At 45.5% G+C, this 19,930-nt stretch overlaps 2 protein-coding genes across 4 annotated transcripts in view; one reads left to right on the top strand and one right to left on the bottom strand.

The window, feature by feature from the left end:
• LOC126922670 (transmembrane protein 132C) overlaps window positions 1-19,930 on the top strand; it is an 81,376-nt gene that overhangs the window by 55,669 nt on the left and 5,777 nt on the right. For 2 of the 3 annotated variants that reach the window (XR_007712896.1, XM_050735452.1), the window contains 7 exons: window positions 5,867-6,010; window positions 11,487-11,742; window positions 15,972-16,115; window positions 16,188-17,021; window positions 17,268-17,706; window positions 18,449-18,888; window positions 19,577-19,857. Coding sequence is in view for 2 of the 3 variants with exons in the window: in XM_050735452.1 (XP_050591409.1) it covers window positions 5,867-6,010; window positions 11,487-11,742; window positions 15,972-16,115; window positions 16,188-17,021; window positions 17,268-17,706; window positions 18,449-18,888; window positions 19,577-19,857 (2,538 nt within the window). In the remaining variant the exon portion in view is untranslated. The remainder of the gene's footprint in view (window positions 1-5,866; window positions 6,011-11,486; window positions 11,743-15,971; window positions 16,116-16,187; window positions 17,022-17,267; window positions 17,707-18,448; window positions 18,889-19,576; window positions 19,858-19,930) is intronic. The other variant, XM_050735453.1, reaches the window with a different exon arrangement.
• LOC126922726 (uncharacterized) lies at window positions 6,197-7,513 on the bottom strand. The gene has a single exon (XM_050735585.1). The coding sequence runs from the start codon at window positions 7,424-7,426 to the stop codon at window positions 6,593-6,595; it is 834 nt and encodes a 277-aa protein (XP_050591542.1). The 5' UTR covers window positions 7,427-7,513; the 3' UTR covers window positions 6,197-6,592.

Below are 19,930 nucleotides of genomic sequence, written 5' to 3'. Positions count from 1 at the left end.
TAGAAATTCGATTACGGAAGGAGTTTGCACACGCGTCCTTATCGCGCGTGATAAAAGAATTTGTGCTCGTGTGCTCGAGTCTTATCTGAAAAACGTCGATTTATTTTATGTACCGTGGCCTCGACACTTTCTCGAGGAATCCTGCTTTTATTTTCACGATATCGGCTTCCAACGTCAGCCAGGAATTTTATATAATCGGCGCCCGCTTGCGGCTACACGTTTACAGCTGTTGCGACCGCGATATTGGCCAAATCCCGTGGTTCTCTCGAAAATATCGTGTACGTGCAACGAAACCGTATCCAACCGGCCGTCTCTCGGTTTCGATCATAATTATCGGCCGAATTATCGGTGACACGTTGATGCTTAATCGAGCGAACGTTCCTCGCGATGTACCGGTTGCGCAATCGGCCGGGATGTAGCGTCGTTTCGTTACGGGATCGATCGCCAGCCGTACCAGTCATTGAATAAATTGTGGCCGTTGCCCGACACCGGTCGTTCGTCAACGCGATCCGGCAAGCTTCCCTCGCCTGTCGAGATCGTCCCGATACCAGCCGTTTTGCACGTCGCCGATTTGTATGTAAATGCCAGTCGATGGCCCCGCGGAAATAACTTGATTCGGACTTGTAATTGCATGGACGAAACGCTTGCTGTCATTCCGCGTGCCGAACAGGGGGTTGGTTTCGCGTCGAGGGCAAACTAAGCTCACCACTGTTCCCTTTTTGCGTGGACGTTCCTTTTCAAAAGCCGGCCAATTCTCGTTCTCTCCCTACCGGGGACTAGCGCGTTCACCCTTCCCTCGTCAGGGACGACTAGCCTTTTTCTCTGGCGCGTGAATATCGCGACTAACCTGCCGCAACCTTTCGTAACCCTAATTTCCAGCCGACACGAGGTTAACTTAATTAACTCGGAGGGTTCGTTTGCTTCGAATAATCGACCTCGACCAGGTGTAATTCGATTTGAAAAAAGACGAGCTGCTGTTCTCGTTCCCCTTGGCCAAGCTGAAAACTCTCTATCGATCTCCGCAGCGTTGATGTACGCTAGTAGGAGAACGAGGCCGAAGCGGAAGACTTATCTACTCGGTCGGCAGGCACACAAATCGAATCTACCGCTTGTTTTGCATCGTCTATCGAATTAACGAGCGCTTTGTCCCTTGACCGGAATCGTAGCGCCGCTAGATTCTATTTTGTATCGGAGAGACGGTCTCTCGATAATTCACGCTCGCGATTGTCCACGTCGTGCACACCGGTCGCACGTATCGATTTCGCTGCGCCTCGGACGCTGCAAACGGTTGCGTTTTCCGCCGCGTATATCGAAACTATAAAGGTAACGTGGGAACATTAGAGCACCGTAGGAAAAATGATTCGTTCCAATTACAGTTCTGCTCGCGTGCTACAAAAAAAAAAAAAAAAAAGGATAGAAGGATATTACCTGACCCCAAAACGGAGAACAACGACGTAGAACAAACGTTGAAAATGTAGCTGCGCATTTTCACCCGTCGGAGAAATAGCAAAACGAGAAACACGCGACCACGTAAAATTCCCTTCGTTGCGTTTCGTCGAACCCGCAAAAATTCCCTATCTCTCGCGTCCCCGTTTCCACAGGGATAATGTTTTTGAATTTCTTTTTCTGCCTATGGAATACCTCGAGGGTGAGGATTTCAACAGAAAAACATACGTATCTACGCAAGATGTTGCGCATAAGTTACAACGTTACCGATGTTGCGGCGATGCTACGTACGAAAACAAGTCGAAGGTATTCGATGAAATTTTGTCGTATCGCCCCTGAACATGGAACGTAGCAGCTGATAAAAACAACATTCCTTTGGAAAATAAGAATATCTATCGATATTTCTGACAGTCACTGTAACCGCGAGGACGTGCGATCTGCTGATATCTTCCTATCTTCTATCTAATCAAAATCACCTAGAATATATACGTTTAGGCGCAAAGTCAAATAAAAGCAGAGTTTTAGTTTCAAATTGTTAAACTGGCTCGTAAGAATCGAACAATGCGACTTATCAGATTTTCCCGCTGTAGCCTTCGGGCTAAGAAAAACTCACGGCGCCAATCGAGTTCTCGTTTCTCGCGCGGCGAACGAAGCCTCCGCAAACGAACCGCGAACAACGCGCGAAGGCGAATCGGTTGGGAAGAGAGCAGTGCATTGATATTTATCCGACGTGGCGTCGGATAGACGGCAGCTATCCTCGCGCATCGTAACTTCCCCGTAACACCGACCTCGTGACCCGGTCACGTAACTGGAGCGTGAATTCTCGGAAGCGAAGACTCGGCTAGAACGTAGCCAAGCCGGCGTCGCGACGCCAGGCAAATGTCCTTTCGAGTAGCCGCGAACGACGAGCTTTTTTCCGTTTCGTGACGGAGCTACCGATCGAGACTTCTCGACATTTGCCACCTTCGATGTTGCTCTCCTGCCTTACATTCCTCTTATTTCTTCCTAACTTCGTTTACGGCTATTCGCCTGTAAATGTTTAAACGCGTCGTTCCGTCGCCACACGAACTGCAAATTAACTTACTTATTCATTTACGAGTTGTAATCCTTTTAGGTAGATGTACGTACGGATGTAGGTATGCGAATAGCGTAAAAAGATACGATATACGGTATATTCGAATCCTCGTAACTCTAAACGCTGTGGTGTATAAGTCGCTTTACGAGTCGAAATATTAAGACGCTTTGTGTCAAATTATTTGTCATGAATTTGGATGCGTTATTCTACCAGCGGAACTCGAGTTCGCAAGAAGTTCCAGCTCTGTAAGTGTATCGTCTGCAACTTCGAGGTAATATGCAACTCGAGATATACGCATATCTATACAATGAAATCGTTACAATGAAATATCGTATCAGAAATAGCAACCGTCATGCTCCTGATACGCTCGAAGACCTATTAATGAATCTTGAAGAGCCGCTTATACCGATAATGCGATTCATAAGAGAGGTTTGATAAAAAAAGAAACAATTGGCTCTAGATCGCGAGTATCTTCTGCGAACGATAACACAAAGCGTACGAGATTATTGTTATAAGATATTGTACAATTTTTTGTTCCTCGGCTCATTATATTACGTATGTCATATCACTGTACTCGATTAAAAAACACGCCAGTCGCGACAAAGATTCTCGTCTCGATCCTTGTACTTGGACGAGAGAGTACGCTTTCCTTTGATGACCGTGGTCGCGTTTAATTACGACTCGGATTAATTATTTTTTACGGAGAGGATTAGGTGGAGGGGCAGGAGATTCGCGTGTAACACGCCGCTCTTCTAATTAAAACGCATTAGTGGGCCGGCTCGCTGCCACTGCTATTAATCCGCACAAACCATTTTCGGGACGTTTTAATTACGCCCGCTGTCGACGCAGTGCGTAGATTTCTCATTATCAACGTCTCGATATTGCGTCTCGTAACGCGTAAGCCAGTCTCCTCGGAGCCGATCGTTTAAAATTGCAATCTTGGCCAGCAAACTGCGACGCGACGATCGCCGCGCCGGATGAACGATCTGTACATTTCTGCGGCTCGGCTGAACACGAGGGTCTTTCACGAGGCGCGTTATTGCCAACAATCGTGAAACGTTACGCTATATCGCTTTCGAAAAGCACGCGAGAGAAATGTGGTATTGCTCTCTTTCGCAACGCGAATTCCTTTGATTAATTTTTATCGAATCCTCTCATCCATCCGGATATCTCTGTATTATTGATATTCGCTAGCGTCACGTTCCATATATCTTTGTTATCGCGTCGTGCCTCGCGCTTTCGCACAGGATGACCCTCGACCCGTAATCGAATCGGACAGAGCGAAAAATATTTTTCAAATATACAAACAGCAACAGCCGGTCAGAGGTTTTTGCAGCGGAGGTGTTACCGTGAACCACTCGCGTTCGAGAGGCACGTCGAGTGGATGATCGACGTCGCGCGCGATCGCTCCCGGGGAGTAAAACGCGATATATAATAGGTCCCCGTTCCGAGGCAAACGATTTGTCTAAACGGAACCCGTACCCGTGAATAGCCACCTTCGCCGACCATATTTCATCGTGCCCGAGAAAATTCAATTTCCAATCTGGTACTTTGTAATCGCTTGGGATAAGCGACGCCGCGGAAACGAACGAGGAGGATTTCGCCCGTCTTTCCATTTACCTGCCGTACTAGATAAATTTTTTTTGTCGCGAAATATCACTATGGGAATAACGGCTGACACGAGAAAGAGACACGAAACCTTGCACGAGATTGATTCGTACGAGAAACTCTGGTCGATGAACGATGTATGCGAGACGGTCGATAATATATGGAACAGAGAGATTCGATGACTCTGTGATGGAACAAGATTGAAAGTTTGTCAAGTATAAGCGAATTTACTTATTAATTTTCGATTAGACAGGTGTACCGCGGCGAAATTTCGCTGTTCTTTTGCTTTTATTTTTAGACATAGAATCTTTGTATTGGCATCCGGTCGAAGGTACAGACATCGATTATGTATTTTTAGACTATAATATATTACGTCGATGCGACGCGCATTCACAGAGAGTTTCGCGGTTCATTGAACGCTGCACCGAGTTCAATTCAGATTTGACCCTAAGGATTCTAGTAATGACATATATATGTGGTCGTATAACGAGTATCAGGTTGTCCCAGAAGTTTCCTTCGTTTTATAAAGAAACCATAGATCGTTTGATATTGTTCCATTGAATTATGTATGATCCATTTTGTATTCCAATGGAACAAATTATATCGTTTCCTTGTAAAACGAAAGAAACTTTTGGGACAACCTAATATACATCGTTGTCTGAATATCCTATAAACCAGATAATAACGATCTTGAACGTTTCTTCGAACAAACACAAAAGGACTTATTACATAAGCCGATATATAAATGAAGTTTTCTAGGAAGAGAGTGATCTTGATATCTAGTGACTAATTGTTCGGAGATAGAAATTCGTAAAGATCGGTGGAGTGCTGACTAAGGTGTTTTAAACCGTGCAAATGGACCAGGTTCGTCGTTAAATTAGCTTGTAACGGTGATTAGTTATCTAACATCTTGCTTGTAGAGATTACGCTCGTATAATTTACCGGAAGAGTAGAAGTCACTCTATATGGACGAAAACTTTGATCGTTTGGCAAACATAGAGAGTCAGAGCTGCGACAGGTTTTGCGTTATTCCATGGTAAACGGGGACGTTGTTGAAACGACGGCCAAACTCAGGGTTGGAAGTGTGCCGTGTGTTCAGGCCAGCAGTTGGACGCGATCGAACGGAAATCCGATACGTACGCACCAAGGAGGTGACGCTTCGTTTGCAGTCACCTAGGATAATTGAAAGGACCGAAGGGCTGGAAAAGTTGACGATGTGTGCCCGGTCGGTCGCATTATTCCAAGGAGTTGAGCCGATAATTGCCGGGCTGTGCATCGATCGCGAGCGCAGCGTGCCTATGGTTATTGGAAAAAGTAGCGCCACGAGAATTATTTCACCCTTGAACTCGTCCGAAGTACCGTATTTTCCGCGTTCCGACGTTTCCTTTTTCCTTCGCCTTCCGTCGTCTATTTTTCCTTCTCTCCTGCCTCCCTACAGCCTCGATGCTGATTTTTTAATTGCCTCTTCTCTCTTTTTTCCCCGCGGTTTCGGTAGAACGACCGGGAAACGCGCTCGTTTACTCTGTCGTTTTTCCGTTTACATGGCATTTTCAACCGATTGTTTGGCCGCGTCACGAATTTCGATGGAATTTCGCTGCGACCAATCGGATTTCTCCCGGCTTTCTGAATAATGTATTCTCTTTGATTCTCGAACAGACGACGCAAAATAAACGAAATTATTCGACGTTTAATATCGTTTAATATCGCGGTTGATAAATATTTTGACGAATGTTACAGGGCCAGGGTGAAATCCGGCGTGAAAATCTTGGACGCCTCGTCCAGTAATCCCGACTGGATCGTCGACAGCAAGATCAACGCGAAGAACACGATCGCTACGTTCACTGCCAGGCGAAAGGAGAATGCTTCGCGACTACCAAGCGCGTAAGTACGTCGCTATTTTTGCGCCAGTGCTTTTCGTTATCTTCATTCGCTGTATTCTATCGCGAAGATGGGACGAGCGATTTACGATGACTGGGGAAGGTATATTCGAACGTAAAAGTTTTCAACAGGAAGCGATCGAATACCTTCGTAAACCGCTGTAAGGACTAGGTGAGAAATGAAAATTAATCGAGAGACACGTTCATTTTATTACGGAAATATTCCAAGAAGAGAAACACCGTAGAAATGTACAAGCCGTATCGATGTACGGATCAAAATGACGCGCACATTAATAAAACATTTACGAACGATATTAAGAACGATAATACGACGAACTTTATCTACACACGCCTATCTAAACAATCGTTAGGTCGTGAAATCTGCTGAACAATATGCAATAAACGGAATATCGCGATCTACGACATTCCTTTTCCTCGTAAACGTAATGACATTCGCCGTCTACGTGTCTCTTCTCTGATTCTTCTCTCTCCTTTTCTCCGTGTCTCCAAAGATGTGCGAAAATCGGCTTCTACGTTGAAGGAACCTCTACATGGATTCTTAGAGAGGTTCAGCATGTTGTAAAGACTACGGCTTGTTCTTCTCCTCGGAAGAGGATTTGCTCACCGTATCATTGTCCTGTCCATCAACTTCCCTCTTGTACTTCCTCCTGGTGCACCCGCTATCGTCACCGTCGTTGTCGTCGTTATCGTCGCTGTCGTCGTCCTTCTTCTTCGATTTCTTGTTCCTCTTGCAATCATTGTCGTCACTATCGTCGCTGTCGTCGCTGTCGTCACTGTCGTCGTCCTTCTTCTTCGACTTCTTGTTCCTCCTGCAATCATCGTCGTCACTATCGTCGCTGTCGTCACCGTTGTCGCAGTTCTTCCTCCTCAATTTTTTCTTCTTCTTGCAATCATCGTCGTCACTATCGTCGCTATCGTCACTGTCGTCGCAGTTCTTCCTCCTCGATTTTTTCTTCTTCTTGCAATCATCGTCGTCACTATCGTCGCTGTCGTCGCAGCCGTGTTTCTTTTTCGACTTCTTCTTATCGTCTTCGCTGTCGCTGGAAGAGCTGCTGCTGCTGCTGCTGCTGCTACTGCTACTGCTACTATCGTCGTCGTCGTCGTTTTTCTTCTTGGTCGATCGTTCCAGCCTTACAGAAACTCCTTTTTCTTCCTCGATCAACATCTCAGCCACGTCGATCGCTTCTCTCTTGGCCTTTCCGTTCACGTTCCTGGTTTTCTCCTCGTCGCTGCTGCTGTCGCTGGATTCTTGGCTGGACGAGTCCGTAGATGGCTTCACGGTGGCTGTATTTCCCTCTGGCCCAAGCGGCCCCTGTTCGGCCAGTGGATACGCTTCGATGTAGATCATCGAGGCCACCACAACGGACAGAGCGACGATTATTAATGCACTGGAACGCATGTCGTACTCGCGAAGATAATTCACCGGCTGAATCCGTGATATCGAACTTGGCGGCTCGTCTGCTCGCGGTCTTATATAGCGGCACTAACGGACGCCTGATAAGCTCGAGATAGAAAGAAGAAGCGACGTATCGGAAGAGCAGTGGTACTCATGGGAAGCTGATAGATCACCGGACCAGCCGAGATTAATCCGTTATTGGATTATTTCAGTATCGCGATACAGCTGCGACCCAATATTTCTCGCAAACGTAATTCCAAGTCGTAGTAAATTTGATCGCTTCTCCGGACAGTCGTTCGCCTTTGTTTTTCTCATTTCTGCGCGTACACACGTTCGCGTTATTTCGAGTAACAGGCTTCTTGAAAATTTACGCAACGTATTTTTCTATACGCCTCGATATTTTTATACGTGTTGCGTTAACCTCTTGTACATGGAACTTTATTCCGTGTACGAATTAAACAAATATGAACTATAAAAAACTCACGTATCGACATCGGGCGGAAGTTATCTTTGCTCCCGTATCGTCGAACAAACGTATAGCGACGCGTCCAACGTCTTCGCATTCCGAACGAAAAATTATTCGCACGCGCAAGACTAAAAATATAGCAGCTGTTCAAGGAGATAATTTTTTCTACCAAATATGTAAAATCAAACGTATCGATGTGGCAGCGTAGACGCGTTTGCTGTCGTATCCGAACACTTTCTCCAACGCGCGAAATTACAGCGATACCTGTTGGAAACTGTTGAAAAAGCTAACGCATCGATACGTATCCATGGAAGAGTCATCTTTGCTCCTCGCGTTTCAAACTATTTCCCCATAGCGCGAAACGAATCTACCAGGATCTGCTGGAGGAGGTTAATCTCGAAAGGTAAGAGGGTTTGGAAATATGCAAATGACACCATAAAGGAACGGTGGAAAGGCAAGAGAACGAGGTGAGACCGTGTTTGGCGAGAGTCGGAGCAAGATTCTATCGCAGTGGAGAATCGAGGCGCGAAGCGTTCGTTTCAGCATAGTTTAGGCAAAAAGTAAAAGTAGTGAGTATCACTGTATATTAGATGATGTTATCGCATCTAACCCTGCGATGCTCCGATTTAATTTCCTTCCCCTTTCCCCCTGTAGTGCTTCTACGTATTCGCGGCTTCATTGGAATCAACAGTTTAGTACTATGGTATTGGATCATCGGTCGTGAAAACGCTAAACACGCAACACCGAGACCTATGCTCTCGATAAAACGTATATAGAAACCTTGCTATCGTTACCAGGAATCAAACTCCATCTCGATTCCTCTTTCGCGCGTCAGCTTTTCTGCTAATTTTCTTCCATTGCATTTTATTTTCAAATCCAATCGTTTTCGCGTTGTTCTCGCCTTCCACCGTTCTAAATCCCATTCTTCCTTCTACGAGACACCGATAAATCTCACAACCTTTTGCTCCGTTTGTTTTTGCCTTTCTCTATCGCGCCATGCTATCCAGAATTGCTCTCGAATGGAAAGAAAACGAAGAAGCGGAAGATGGCAAGATTTTTCTCGTAAACGCGAAACCGAATGGAAAGTATCAGGAACTATACTATTCGTTAGAGCAATAATTGAAACAGATAGGTGAATAACGTAGAAAAGGTGGAACGATACAGCGGAATTTATTATTTATCATTAGCTAACATTAGCCACATGGGTAAAGTTTGAAAATATTTACATTTAGCGCGAATATATATTTCACAGAGATTACGAAAATATTCAAACATTAAATTATCCACTATATTAATAATATTATCAGTGACATTATATTTAACATTTGTTATACGTTTAAAAGTACGGTATACTAATTTCTCGACGAATATATGTTTATAATAAATATCTTGCAATTTCCATATACATTTTCAGATTCGTTCCATATTTTACCAACATAATCGTGACGGCCGTATCTCGTTGCAGCGCTAATGAAATTTCAAAATGTTTCGCATAACGCGTACAATATGGACATAAACGTTCTCTATGGTTTTTCAAATATGTTCGTGAGCCGGCGAAGCTTGCATCGAGCGTAGAATATTATTTTGCTCGTATTGCGCTCTCGAGTATCGGAATTCTCATCAAGACAGATCTCTTCGTGATTTCGTAGCCCGTAAACTTCGAGGGATCTCGAGATAGACGGTTCTTCTCTTCAATTTGTGAAAACTGATGGCAAGCACGCTTGTCCCGAGTCGTAAATCCTTCGGTAATAACCGTCTGTTCCATGGTGATCCTTGTTCACGGTCAAACGCAGACGGATGGGTCGTTAACGCGTGTTCGACGGAATCGTGAAACGCCGCCGACTTTGTAATACAACCGTGTTGCGCCTCGCGTTACGTAACACCAACGACTTGTAACTAGAAATACCCTCGACGCGAGTTACTCGTCTCGCTGATTGTTCGGCGAAATCCTCGTTAGTTCCACCGAGCTTGAGAAATACCGGCTACGAGGACGCTTTAACGTAACAACTTACCCACGTCCGTTTCTCTAGTCAGGACTGTTTCACTGGATGAACTTCCACGTTTTACGCTTGGTTCTTCTTCTGTCTAGTTTTGGCAAGTCTTATTCGTTAGTTACCTCACGGGTGTTTGAGTTTGCCGCTACGTTGAGTCTATCGCACACCCCGCCGGCCATAAGTATCAGGACAACTAACTGGAAAATTTATCTATCGAGAATTCTAACAAATTTTACTCGGTCGTTGCGATTCTAACAAATTTTAGTTTATTTATTTTTTACTTGTCTTTTATATTTATTATCGCAGATTAAATTATCATTATATTATACGGCGAGGCACGTGAAAAAAATGACAGATTTATATTAAAGGATCTAGAAGATGGATAACAGCAGTGGAAAATATCAATTTATATAAAATATCATCGTGTTTGATGGTTCTCTAAACCTTTGCGCTCCAATATGCCTTCCGAGGGGACATCGTAAATCTAGCAAACAACTCGGATTTCTCGTCTAAGGGAACACGACGAGATTACTGACGATTATGTAGCAGGAAATTACACGAGCCGAACGTTTTTATGAAATATACCTTTCCTCCGAAGTTTCGTTTCACGTTGCACGAAAAAAACAAATACAGAAATGAAATGTATACTCGGATATACGTAAGAGAATATTAGCTGGCAGTACGAAAGTCTTCGCAGCGATGTCGGTGCTGTGACACAGCGATGATAAAAGAGCCGTTTCTCTTTCCAGAAATTTTTTCTGTTTCGTGATGTAACGTAACTTCTATGATGTAACGGTACTTCGCTATCGCGGAAACATACACGAGCTGATTATTGTAACATTATATGAAAAATATTTGCGAAGCTGAGGGCAGACCATATCGAACGATCGAACCACACGTATCGGATGCAATTTTTCTCATTCGTTTATTTAGTTTGTAAAACAGTGGGAAAATGAAAACAAGTGAGAGTTACGATATAAACAGCGATGAGTTAGATTTAAACGTTTATGCGGATGTTGCAAAAATTATGTTACGAGAAAGCAAGTAATCGATGCGGAGAAGAACGGTACAGTAGCGATAATGACAATGTTCCATTCAATGAAGAAAGCGAGTGAATATAATTTTGGTTTTCGTCGTTTTGTAAGAAGCGTGTGTAGACGGTCAGCTGGAAGTTTCCGAACGCAAAGGGGTAGATTAGTGAGCGACATTAAAAAAAAAAAAAAGACACCATCGTGTAATATCCCAGATGCGATAGACAAGTCTAAAAATAGAAATCTAGAATATCAAGGGAATCGCCAAGGTGACTAAACAAAATCATTGACCGACAGACGAACTTCAAAGGGAAGTAGATCGGTATCCCGCCTCGCGGCACTTCATGAAAAACTCTATCTACCATGGCTGCGTCAAAGAAATCGGTTCTGTAAATAGTTCACCCCTTCTCCAAATACGCTCGACACTCCGTGGACGTTCGCGTTACGCGAGGAATTGGGGCGTTTCGGATATAAACGGCTGGCGATGAATCTGACTGGCATCGAGCAGCTAGAATTACTGTCGGGAAACAATCGGGATCCTGTCACTGGGAACGCATCTTTGTCATTTCCAGATCGGCAGAGGAAATCCTGACGATGCTTCTGGAGGCGAGCGAGGAGGGGGTGGAAGGGAATTGGGATGGTGGTCGAATCGTGTGGAGCGTACGTTACGCTTTCGACAACGGCTCTCAGCTAAATGGAATGGATCAACAGCGACTACAGCAGAGACAGATGCAACACCATCATCATCATCACGCGGAGAGGCGAAAGCTACAGGTTCGCCTCGAAATACAGAAAGACGACATTCAGGCCGTGCTGCCTATATCCAAGGTGAGCTCCCTCACGTGCGCAAAGTTTGCCTTTCTAGCGTTTTCTTTTCGATAACGTCGAGATAATGAAGATTACTCGACTTTGACCGAGATATCTTTCTACGTATTCTCTGTTCTATGCTAGGTGGGAACGATACAACGTCGTTCTAAATTAAAGATCTAAGAAGACATTTCCATTAACCGTACTCGTACTTGGAATCGTAAGTTTCTTTACGAAGATGCAATAGCTACAGAATGTATGTACACGTACTTTTACTTTTCAATCAGGTGCCATTTTGCCAAGCTCTACGTTTCATTTTCTTTTTTTCTTTTTTTAATTAAACGAATACGAATTTTAATACGCTTGGACCTAGTTAATCGACGAATCGTTATCGCGTCGGATCACCTAATGAAATTTCAAGATGTTTCTACAGATTTTTACGCTTGTGTTCGAATACTTTCCCAGGCCACTGTATTCTTTTGAAAAGTAATGCAAAGACAGTTTCAACTCGGCACGACAGTCTCGAGAGGTACTCAGTCACTATGGCTGTCTAATAATCTCTCAAATAACACGTTTCGCCACTCGAAAGTATAAATTTTAATTTTCCGCTGATTTTACGGCCACTCTATATCGTTTCCATCCACGGTAACCTTATATTAGCTGCTTAAGCTCGTCGAGATAAAAACCTTGTCTTCCTCGAGGGGGATGAGACTGTAAGCCGAGGAATCCTGAATCACCGCAATGGTGCGTTCATATCCCTGAAGCCTGGTTAGCTACGCCACGAAGATTATTCAGTGTCGCGTGTATTCTCTAACAAAATCTCGACGACGAACCTCGTTGCCGCTCTGTTGTTCGTAAAATTCGATTGGTCGCAAGAACGTTGGATGTTTGCGTTTGCGATCCGATACGCGCGGTCAGAGGTTGGAGAAACGGTGGCGATAAAGAGAGCTTCCTGGTGCAATTCCTGTCGGGGGACACCATCGAATACGTGCCCGACGATTTTCATTCCCGCCAACTGTGCCTGGAACGTGCACCCAGAATTCCACAGCGGAAACTACGATGGAATTCCACGAATTCACGCCGGTTAAGAAATAAAAGAATCAACCGGATGGAGAGAGAAAAAAGAGGGAGGAGAAAGGACGAGTACTGGTCTCCTACGCGAACCAATATCGGTACTCGTCGAACCGGCACGATTTTTAGACCAGCCAACCCTCGTTTTCTGTCCTTCGACGTATCCGCCGCCATTCTCGAGATCTCTTGAAAAAGAATCCGCTAAGTTGGCCGATAACCGCCGGCAAAAGTGCCGATCGATACGTGGACCTGTACGTGGCATATGTCCTCGTGAACCGTTCTTTTCTTTTTCTTTTTTTTTTTTTTTCTTGTAAAAACGGAAGGCGTTAGAGGGTTGAAAATGCGACTTCGGCTACGGAACTTTACAAGAAATAATAACGTACTTTACTTATGTAGCGTAATCTCCTAGCAATTATGGTACGATCAAGAAGGGAGCGATCTGTCGTGAAAAACTAAATCAGAAATCTGGAATAACGTAATATGCGAGAAAATGTAACTTGATAATTTATCAAGCAATGTTAATCAAACGTGTTCAAACTCTGTTCCGTTGAAAATGAAAAACGTTATTCTATATTTCTACCTTTCTTTCTCATGTACCCATTCGTCATTTTTTTTATTCGTTTCGGCGCAGAATTTTGGAGCACAACGATGTTTAACACGTGGTTGTTCCATTTTCTGTACCTAACGCACGCGTTTACACAAATCATCGTAAAAGCATACGTGCTGTAGCTACGGAATTGTAGCTGATATAAAAGCAACGGTATAAATGCGCGACTCCGCTGGCGAAGTAAGGTTTCGATGCCGTTGCGAACAATAAGTCGCAAGAAATGACATCAGTCTCGTTACCTTTCTAACACAGCACGTATTTCGCCGGGTGACAAAGAGAACGAAACGACAGTCGCGAAATTTAGTTTCTTGCGCCGAGAGAACGTCTCGAAGTTAGTATCTGGCTATGGTCGTGATATAGTCTGAGACTATGTCGTTGATAAACTAATAATGGGACGCGGGTAGATTTCCTCTTGGCAAAAAGGCACCGCCATTAACTCGCAGCTTTCCGGCCAAAAGGTTTAGCCCTGTAGTTTTTCCTCGAGATAAAACAGGGCACGTCCGTGTCCCCGACTGGTTTTTATCATCGGCCTCCTGCTGATACGTCATTCGGGGAAATTTATTCGATTTATTCTCGGTTCTTTGACCGAGATTTTGGAAGCTTAGCGTACCGAGGTTAATTGATTTCGGTGTTAGTTCCTTTAACTTGGGAGCGTTTCGGCATCGATCCGCAACTCGCGAATTAAACGACGTGAAATCGGTCAGTTTCGGAAAGCGGGTAGAAGGCGGAGGGCGGGAGCGCGCTGTGTACACGACAATCAGCAGGAGATTCGTGCACGAGCTGCCTAATTGATTAATTAGTTCGTTAATTCGCTTACATATTCCTTTGAAAGGCTGGCAGAAGGGGCAAGTTGTCGGAAGCTTCTTGATTATCCGTACTCTAATTGCTCGTTGCCTCCGCCAGGCGGAAGGAGGGGAAGTTTTTAATTAAAAGAGACACCCTCGTCGTCTGTTCGCACTCGGCAAAGCTCTCCCGGTCCGGCTTAACTCTATGCAGCATCTATGCCGCGGCTGCTTTTCGCGTAGCTGGCCAAACGCGAATCCCCACGCTCGTTTAATCAACGAAAAGAAAATATTTTGGCGGAAGGCTGACGACGGCAGCCGGGCCTGGCGTATAAATATTTAGGCCACGAGGATAAGAAATGCAGCCTGGTTATCCAGGAATAGTAGCTCGCTTCGGACGACTCGTGCCCTTTGACGCGGTGCGGTACCTTGATAATGCGTAACTAAATCTTGTACACGGCCGAACAGCAGAACGGAGCTAAGTAGATCAGAGATTCCTGATAAAGTTGGGTAGTTCGAAGCCGACCAACTACTCGACTTGGTAGAGAAGAGGTTACGCAGAGTTGGCGGAGTTCCTTGGAACTTTGGCTCTCCGTGACCGGATAGCTGCGTTGCGCTCGATGTTTGTTTTAAACGCAGTTCCTGCTTCCACGTGCAGTCACGGATTTCTAAAAGCAGCTTTCCTAACGACGGTTCGATGAGATTTTGGCTGAAACAAAAGGGACGGCTCTGCCGGAATTCGATCGCCCAAATGCTTTTGTTATCGAGACGATCGCTAAAATACCGTAACTGGCACTCTCGCCCTATCTCGAACGACCGTAGCAAACTCGCCGATGCGAAGGACGAAAATAAATCCCGTGGGAGTTATCCGGACGAATTTCCCAGCGAGAAAATTCTCCTAGGTTAAATGGAGGATTCGTGCAAGCAGGAAAAGCGCCCATACGCTTCCAAGTCTCGATTCGAAGTCGCGTGAATCGAAAGAATATCGATGACCGGAGGGAACACTTTAGAAGAGAAAGTCCGATGAGCCTGTGCTATTCGGAATGCACTCAATGGCAGGTTTTTTGCGCTCGCCTAAGATCGAGCTTATCGATGCCAACCAGGGGCGCGGGTTCAAAGATATATATACATATATATATATACATATATATATATATGTAGGTGGCATGAGCGCACACGTAGAACCGGAGACAAGCGGGTGTAGGTGGACGGATAGAGAGCCGCTCGGGGTCAGAGATTTAAATTCCCTGGCTGCAATATCCGAGTCGTTTGATGTTCCTTCCAAAGGGCAGACTGTACGGAAGCCAACTTGGAAATGGCTTCTCGTGCACCAGGCTGCTCTCGTCTCTCGTCCTGCCGCCCCTTTCCCACTGAATGGCCGTTCTAAAGTACACACACCGGCAAGGAATATGATGTACAGCCAACACGTAGAATAACTTCCATAACGATACGACTACACCTCTGTGTACGTATGCGCGTGTGCGTGTATACCTGTGATACAGGCGCGTGTATACATATGAAATGGTCGAGCGACGCTGATGGACTCGTCTAGGCCATCGAGGAGACCCTTTAAAAGCTTTTCCCTCGACTGCAGACCGCGACCATCCGCGAAACTTTTCTGACAGCCCCGCTTGGGAGCAAACAAAAGCTTCCAACGAACAAGGGACGATCGCCGTTCGCTAATACGACCGAGCGACTTTCCTAAATGGAGTTGGAGAACGCTTTAACAAGATCCCCGAGGAGTCATAGAGGCAAAGGCGATGCTTTAATCGAGTTCATTTTCGTCGTAGAACTGGGAGGTGATGAACACCGCGGTGTTGACGGGTCGCCAAGTGTCCCAGGGGATGAAAGTGTTCATCGTAAGCCAGGCCGGAACCGTTGCCGACGTTACGCTGCAATCCTCCTGTCACTCGGAAGACGAGAGTGTGCTTAAGGTACGCGGCTTTCCTTTTTCCAGCTTTACGAGAAGAATCGTTTCTGACAAGATGTTACGTGTTGTGTTACAGGTATCATCTTCTTGTAGCAGCGTGTACGTGGACGGCACGGAGATACGTGGCTCCAGCAACGCGTCAGTTCTCGTTAAGTACGGTACTTACACGGGGCTGGCTAAATTCACAGTTTGGATGCCGGAATTCCCTTTGGAGATGACCGTGGCGGACACCAGATTAAGTCAGATTAAAGGCTGGAAAGTTCCCGAAGAACACGCTGTAGGGGCGAAAAGCAAGCGTAGTCTGAACTCCACCAATTCACGTTCCAACGAATCCAGCTCGAAAACCAAAAAGAGGAGCGCCGCGGAGTTGGAGGACACTTCGATGGATATCGAAGACGCGGATGTGATTTTGGAAGAAGACGAGCAGGAAGAAAGATTTCGAGGAAGCGATAACGGATGGGATACGATCAATTCTATAGATAGAGGACCTTCCACCAATTGCAGACTCCGATTCCAGCAGAGTCCTATCGAAGTACACGCGAGATTCCTGGCTACCGATCACGATTCAGGAAGAGTCTCTTACTTTGTGAATCGCCGTACCTGGCTACGAGTGACAGATCTGGTGAATGGGATGCTTCGAGTTTCCGATCCCAGAATCGCTGACCTGTTACAAGGGAGAATCGTTCAAGGTCGTGGAGTAGGTAGAACGGAGGTGCAGGTTCTTTCGCCGATTACGAGCAAAGTAATCGGCGCGAAGGAAGTGCGAGTGGTTAACGACCGTGTGGCGGTCACCAGGTTGTCAGTTAGAGTGGTGTCTGGGTTACAACTCACTATTAGTCCGGACACTGCTATAGAAAATGGATATGTCGCGGAGACGTCGGTGACGAGGAAGCTGACTGCTCAGTATCAGGTGAGGTACATGTTTCTCTTGTTAGCGTAAAATATCTATCGAGTAAGAGATCTAGCTGCGAGGAAGAAACGATCGAATTTCAATAAGGAAATTTATTATTTTCGGAGATCTATTTCGTTCGCTAAATATTAAAACTAACATTTATGGTTTGAATATTTTTTGCATTTATTTGAAAACAAACTTTGCTTCGGATATTTTTACGCTGCAATCGGATTATAATCTTTCGCATGTCTGCATCGAACATAGGAGGGACTGCTGGATATAGACGTGGAATTTTCTGACGGCACGAGAACACCGTTGAGAGAAATCGCTGTGAACGACTACCACTTGTTAGTGGAGAGTCTAGACCCGGAAGTGGTGGCATTCGCTCCGATGGTCGCTTCTCATCATCCTCGAGTGATTGCGGTCGGCGAAGGGAGAGGCGATTTGTTACGAGTCAGTCTTCAATTGGCCGACGCCTGTCGTCTAACCGGCAGGAGGTCTGGAAAAGGATCTCAAAGAGCGACCGCGGCAGCCCTTGCCAGCGCTTCCGCCAACGTTGAGGTGGACTTTGCCTCGAGCGATCTTCCCAATCGACCCGAGTTCGTACAGAATGACGGAGGTGGAACGGTTGGTTCTCATCATCACAGAGAAAGGAAGACCAGCAGGGGAGAGATGGCTCCTGATTTGCACGACATTCTCATCGGTAAATAGATCCAGTTCTCCTTCGTCGCATACTCTCGCACTCTTTTTCTTTTCGATGAATGCCGCTGTATATTTTGGTAGCGCTTTGCGTCCTCTTGCTTCCATCGATTTCCATCTCAGTCAATCTCGAAGCTTGGCATAAATCGTGTCATTTGTTTTATTATTGACCGTCCAATAAGTCCGTGTCGCGTTGTTAAAACAACCGAAACGACGAATCTTATGAAATTTAGATCAGAGCTAGTACCTGAGAGGAGAAGATCAGCGAATAATAAGTAGTTTGATTTGTAGATAAACGATCACGGATAACTATTGTAACGACCAAATAACCAAGAAGAATAAACTGTTCGGACTTATCGGACGAATTGCGTAACAGCTTCTTTCGCTTTGCATCACCTTCCGTTTCTTCGTTTGAATCTCCGTTGCTCGTCACTTCGCCATCGCTTCGAATCCTCTCCACCGCTTGATGCTCTATCGCTTAGCGAACTGACGGGTCCAGTGAGCGGGCGTACGAGTAACATGCGAGAATTCTTCGACCTGTCAGCTTCGACACGCTCTCTCTCTCTCTCTCTCTCTCTCTCTCTCTCTTTCCATGCATGACGCGAAGCGTCGATGTCGCTTTTCTGCAGGCAGCTGGTTGCGCGGGAGGATACGCAGCTAGCCGGGAGCTGCCTCGTTCTCTACTTCCAGTACTCGTTTCTCACTCTTCTCCTCTCTCTTCCTGTCTCTTTGTTTTTTGTGCAAAGGGCTACCGCTGAAAGACGAGAACGGGCACGAGCACAAGCACGAGCACGAACCTTTGGTGCAGGCACGGCAGCACCGCACGGCTATAGCTAATGGCATGTCTTCAGGAGGAATGGGCGGTGTTGGGATACGGCATCACGGAGTAAATCGTGTGAGCCCACTCGAGATCGGGATGTACGTCCTTCTGGCAGCCTTCTGTTTCGCCATCGTCGTCTTCCTCGTCTCCTGCGTGGTCTACGCGAACAAGTTCAAACTACAGCCGCCGGATTCTCCGCTACCCGGGTCGGCGCTTCCGGTACTGTCGGGAGCAGCCAGGGCCAGAGCAGCCGCCAACCAGCTGGCATCGGGAAGAAGACCTCCCAGAGAGTCTACCACGAACGCACACGATTGGGTCTGGCTGGGCAGAGCCACTCTCGAGAGAGCCGCTTGCGGACCGCAACAGGTATCGATGCTACGTTTTCACGAGTCTGAAAGTCGTCCACTATGCGATAGCATAACGCGCGAACGACGTCGAATCAACTTGTACGTATTCGCAACTATCGCTTATTCGATAGCATAGCATCGATGCAACGACAATCTTAAATTATTTACGCGTCGATACTATTTGCCAGCTAAAGCTTTTCGAGTTTAAAGGCTGAATTTCATACGTTACACAGGCATTTAATTAAAGGAAATATTTGGATTAAATAAACAAATATTTAATTCCAATTTTTTCAGTAGATTTAATTGATATCTATGTGAAATGAAAAATGTTGTACATGGAAAGTTGAAGCTCACAACGTTTTTCCAATAATCGGACGAGTGTAATGATTATAAGTAATTTTACAGGCAGTCAGTGAAAATAATATCGTAATATGACAGGCACTATGAAATAAATAAGCATGGTTTTGATGATTTACAAGAAGAACCAAACTTCCTGGAAAGGATCCTCATTACCTGTAGGGTCGGCAGTAAAGAGACAGAATAGAACGTCTACTCGTGAACCATTTGTAACACATTCGCTGCCACTAACAGCAAGATAACGATGTTATCGTTCGTGCGCTGTGCTGTTATTTGGGCCACGATCTTTAAGCCCCTAATTTTTTCAGCTTCATAAGCGAATCGAACTAAATCGACAATTTATGTTTCAGGTAAGAGTGACTAGCAACCCCCTAGCTGGTGAGAACGAGGGAGAAGCGGGTGAATTGGCAACTTGTTTCGACAATCCAAACCACATCGAGCTACCTTCGGCGGGACAGCGTAGCAATGGATCAGGGCCGATAGATACCACGACTTATTGCAAGAGGGACAAAGTCCCACGAAACAGTTTCGCGACGAAGCCTGTAACGAAACCACTTACGGTGGTATCAGGAACTACAATCACTACTCCAGCATCTATGGCTACGTCCACCGTGACTTCTGCGCGAAACGAGTAATTGTTTTACTTTATTTTATAGGAGAACGGAAGGATTAAAATCTAAATGCTTTCCGTCGCTCTAAATATA

This window comes from Bombus affinis, chromosome 12 (genome assembly GCF_024516045.1).
Source record: "Bombus affinis isolate iyBomAffi1 chromosome 12, iyBomAffi1.2, whole genome shotgun sequence".
Classification (NCBI taxonomy): domain Eukaryota; kingdom Metazoa; phylum Arthropoda; class Insecta; order Hymenoptera; family Apidae; genus Bombus; species Bombus affinis.
The sequence above is the reverse complement of the archived record's forward strand: the minus strand, read 5'-3'. Positions and strand labels throughout refer to the sequence as shown.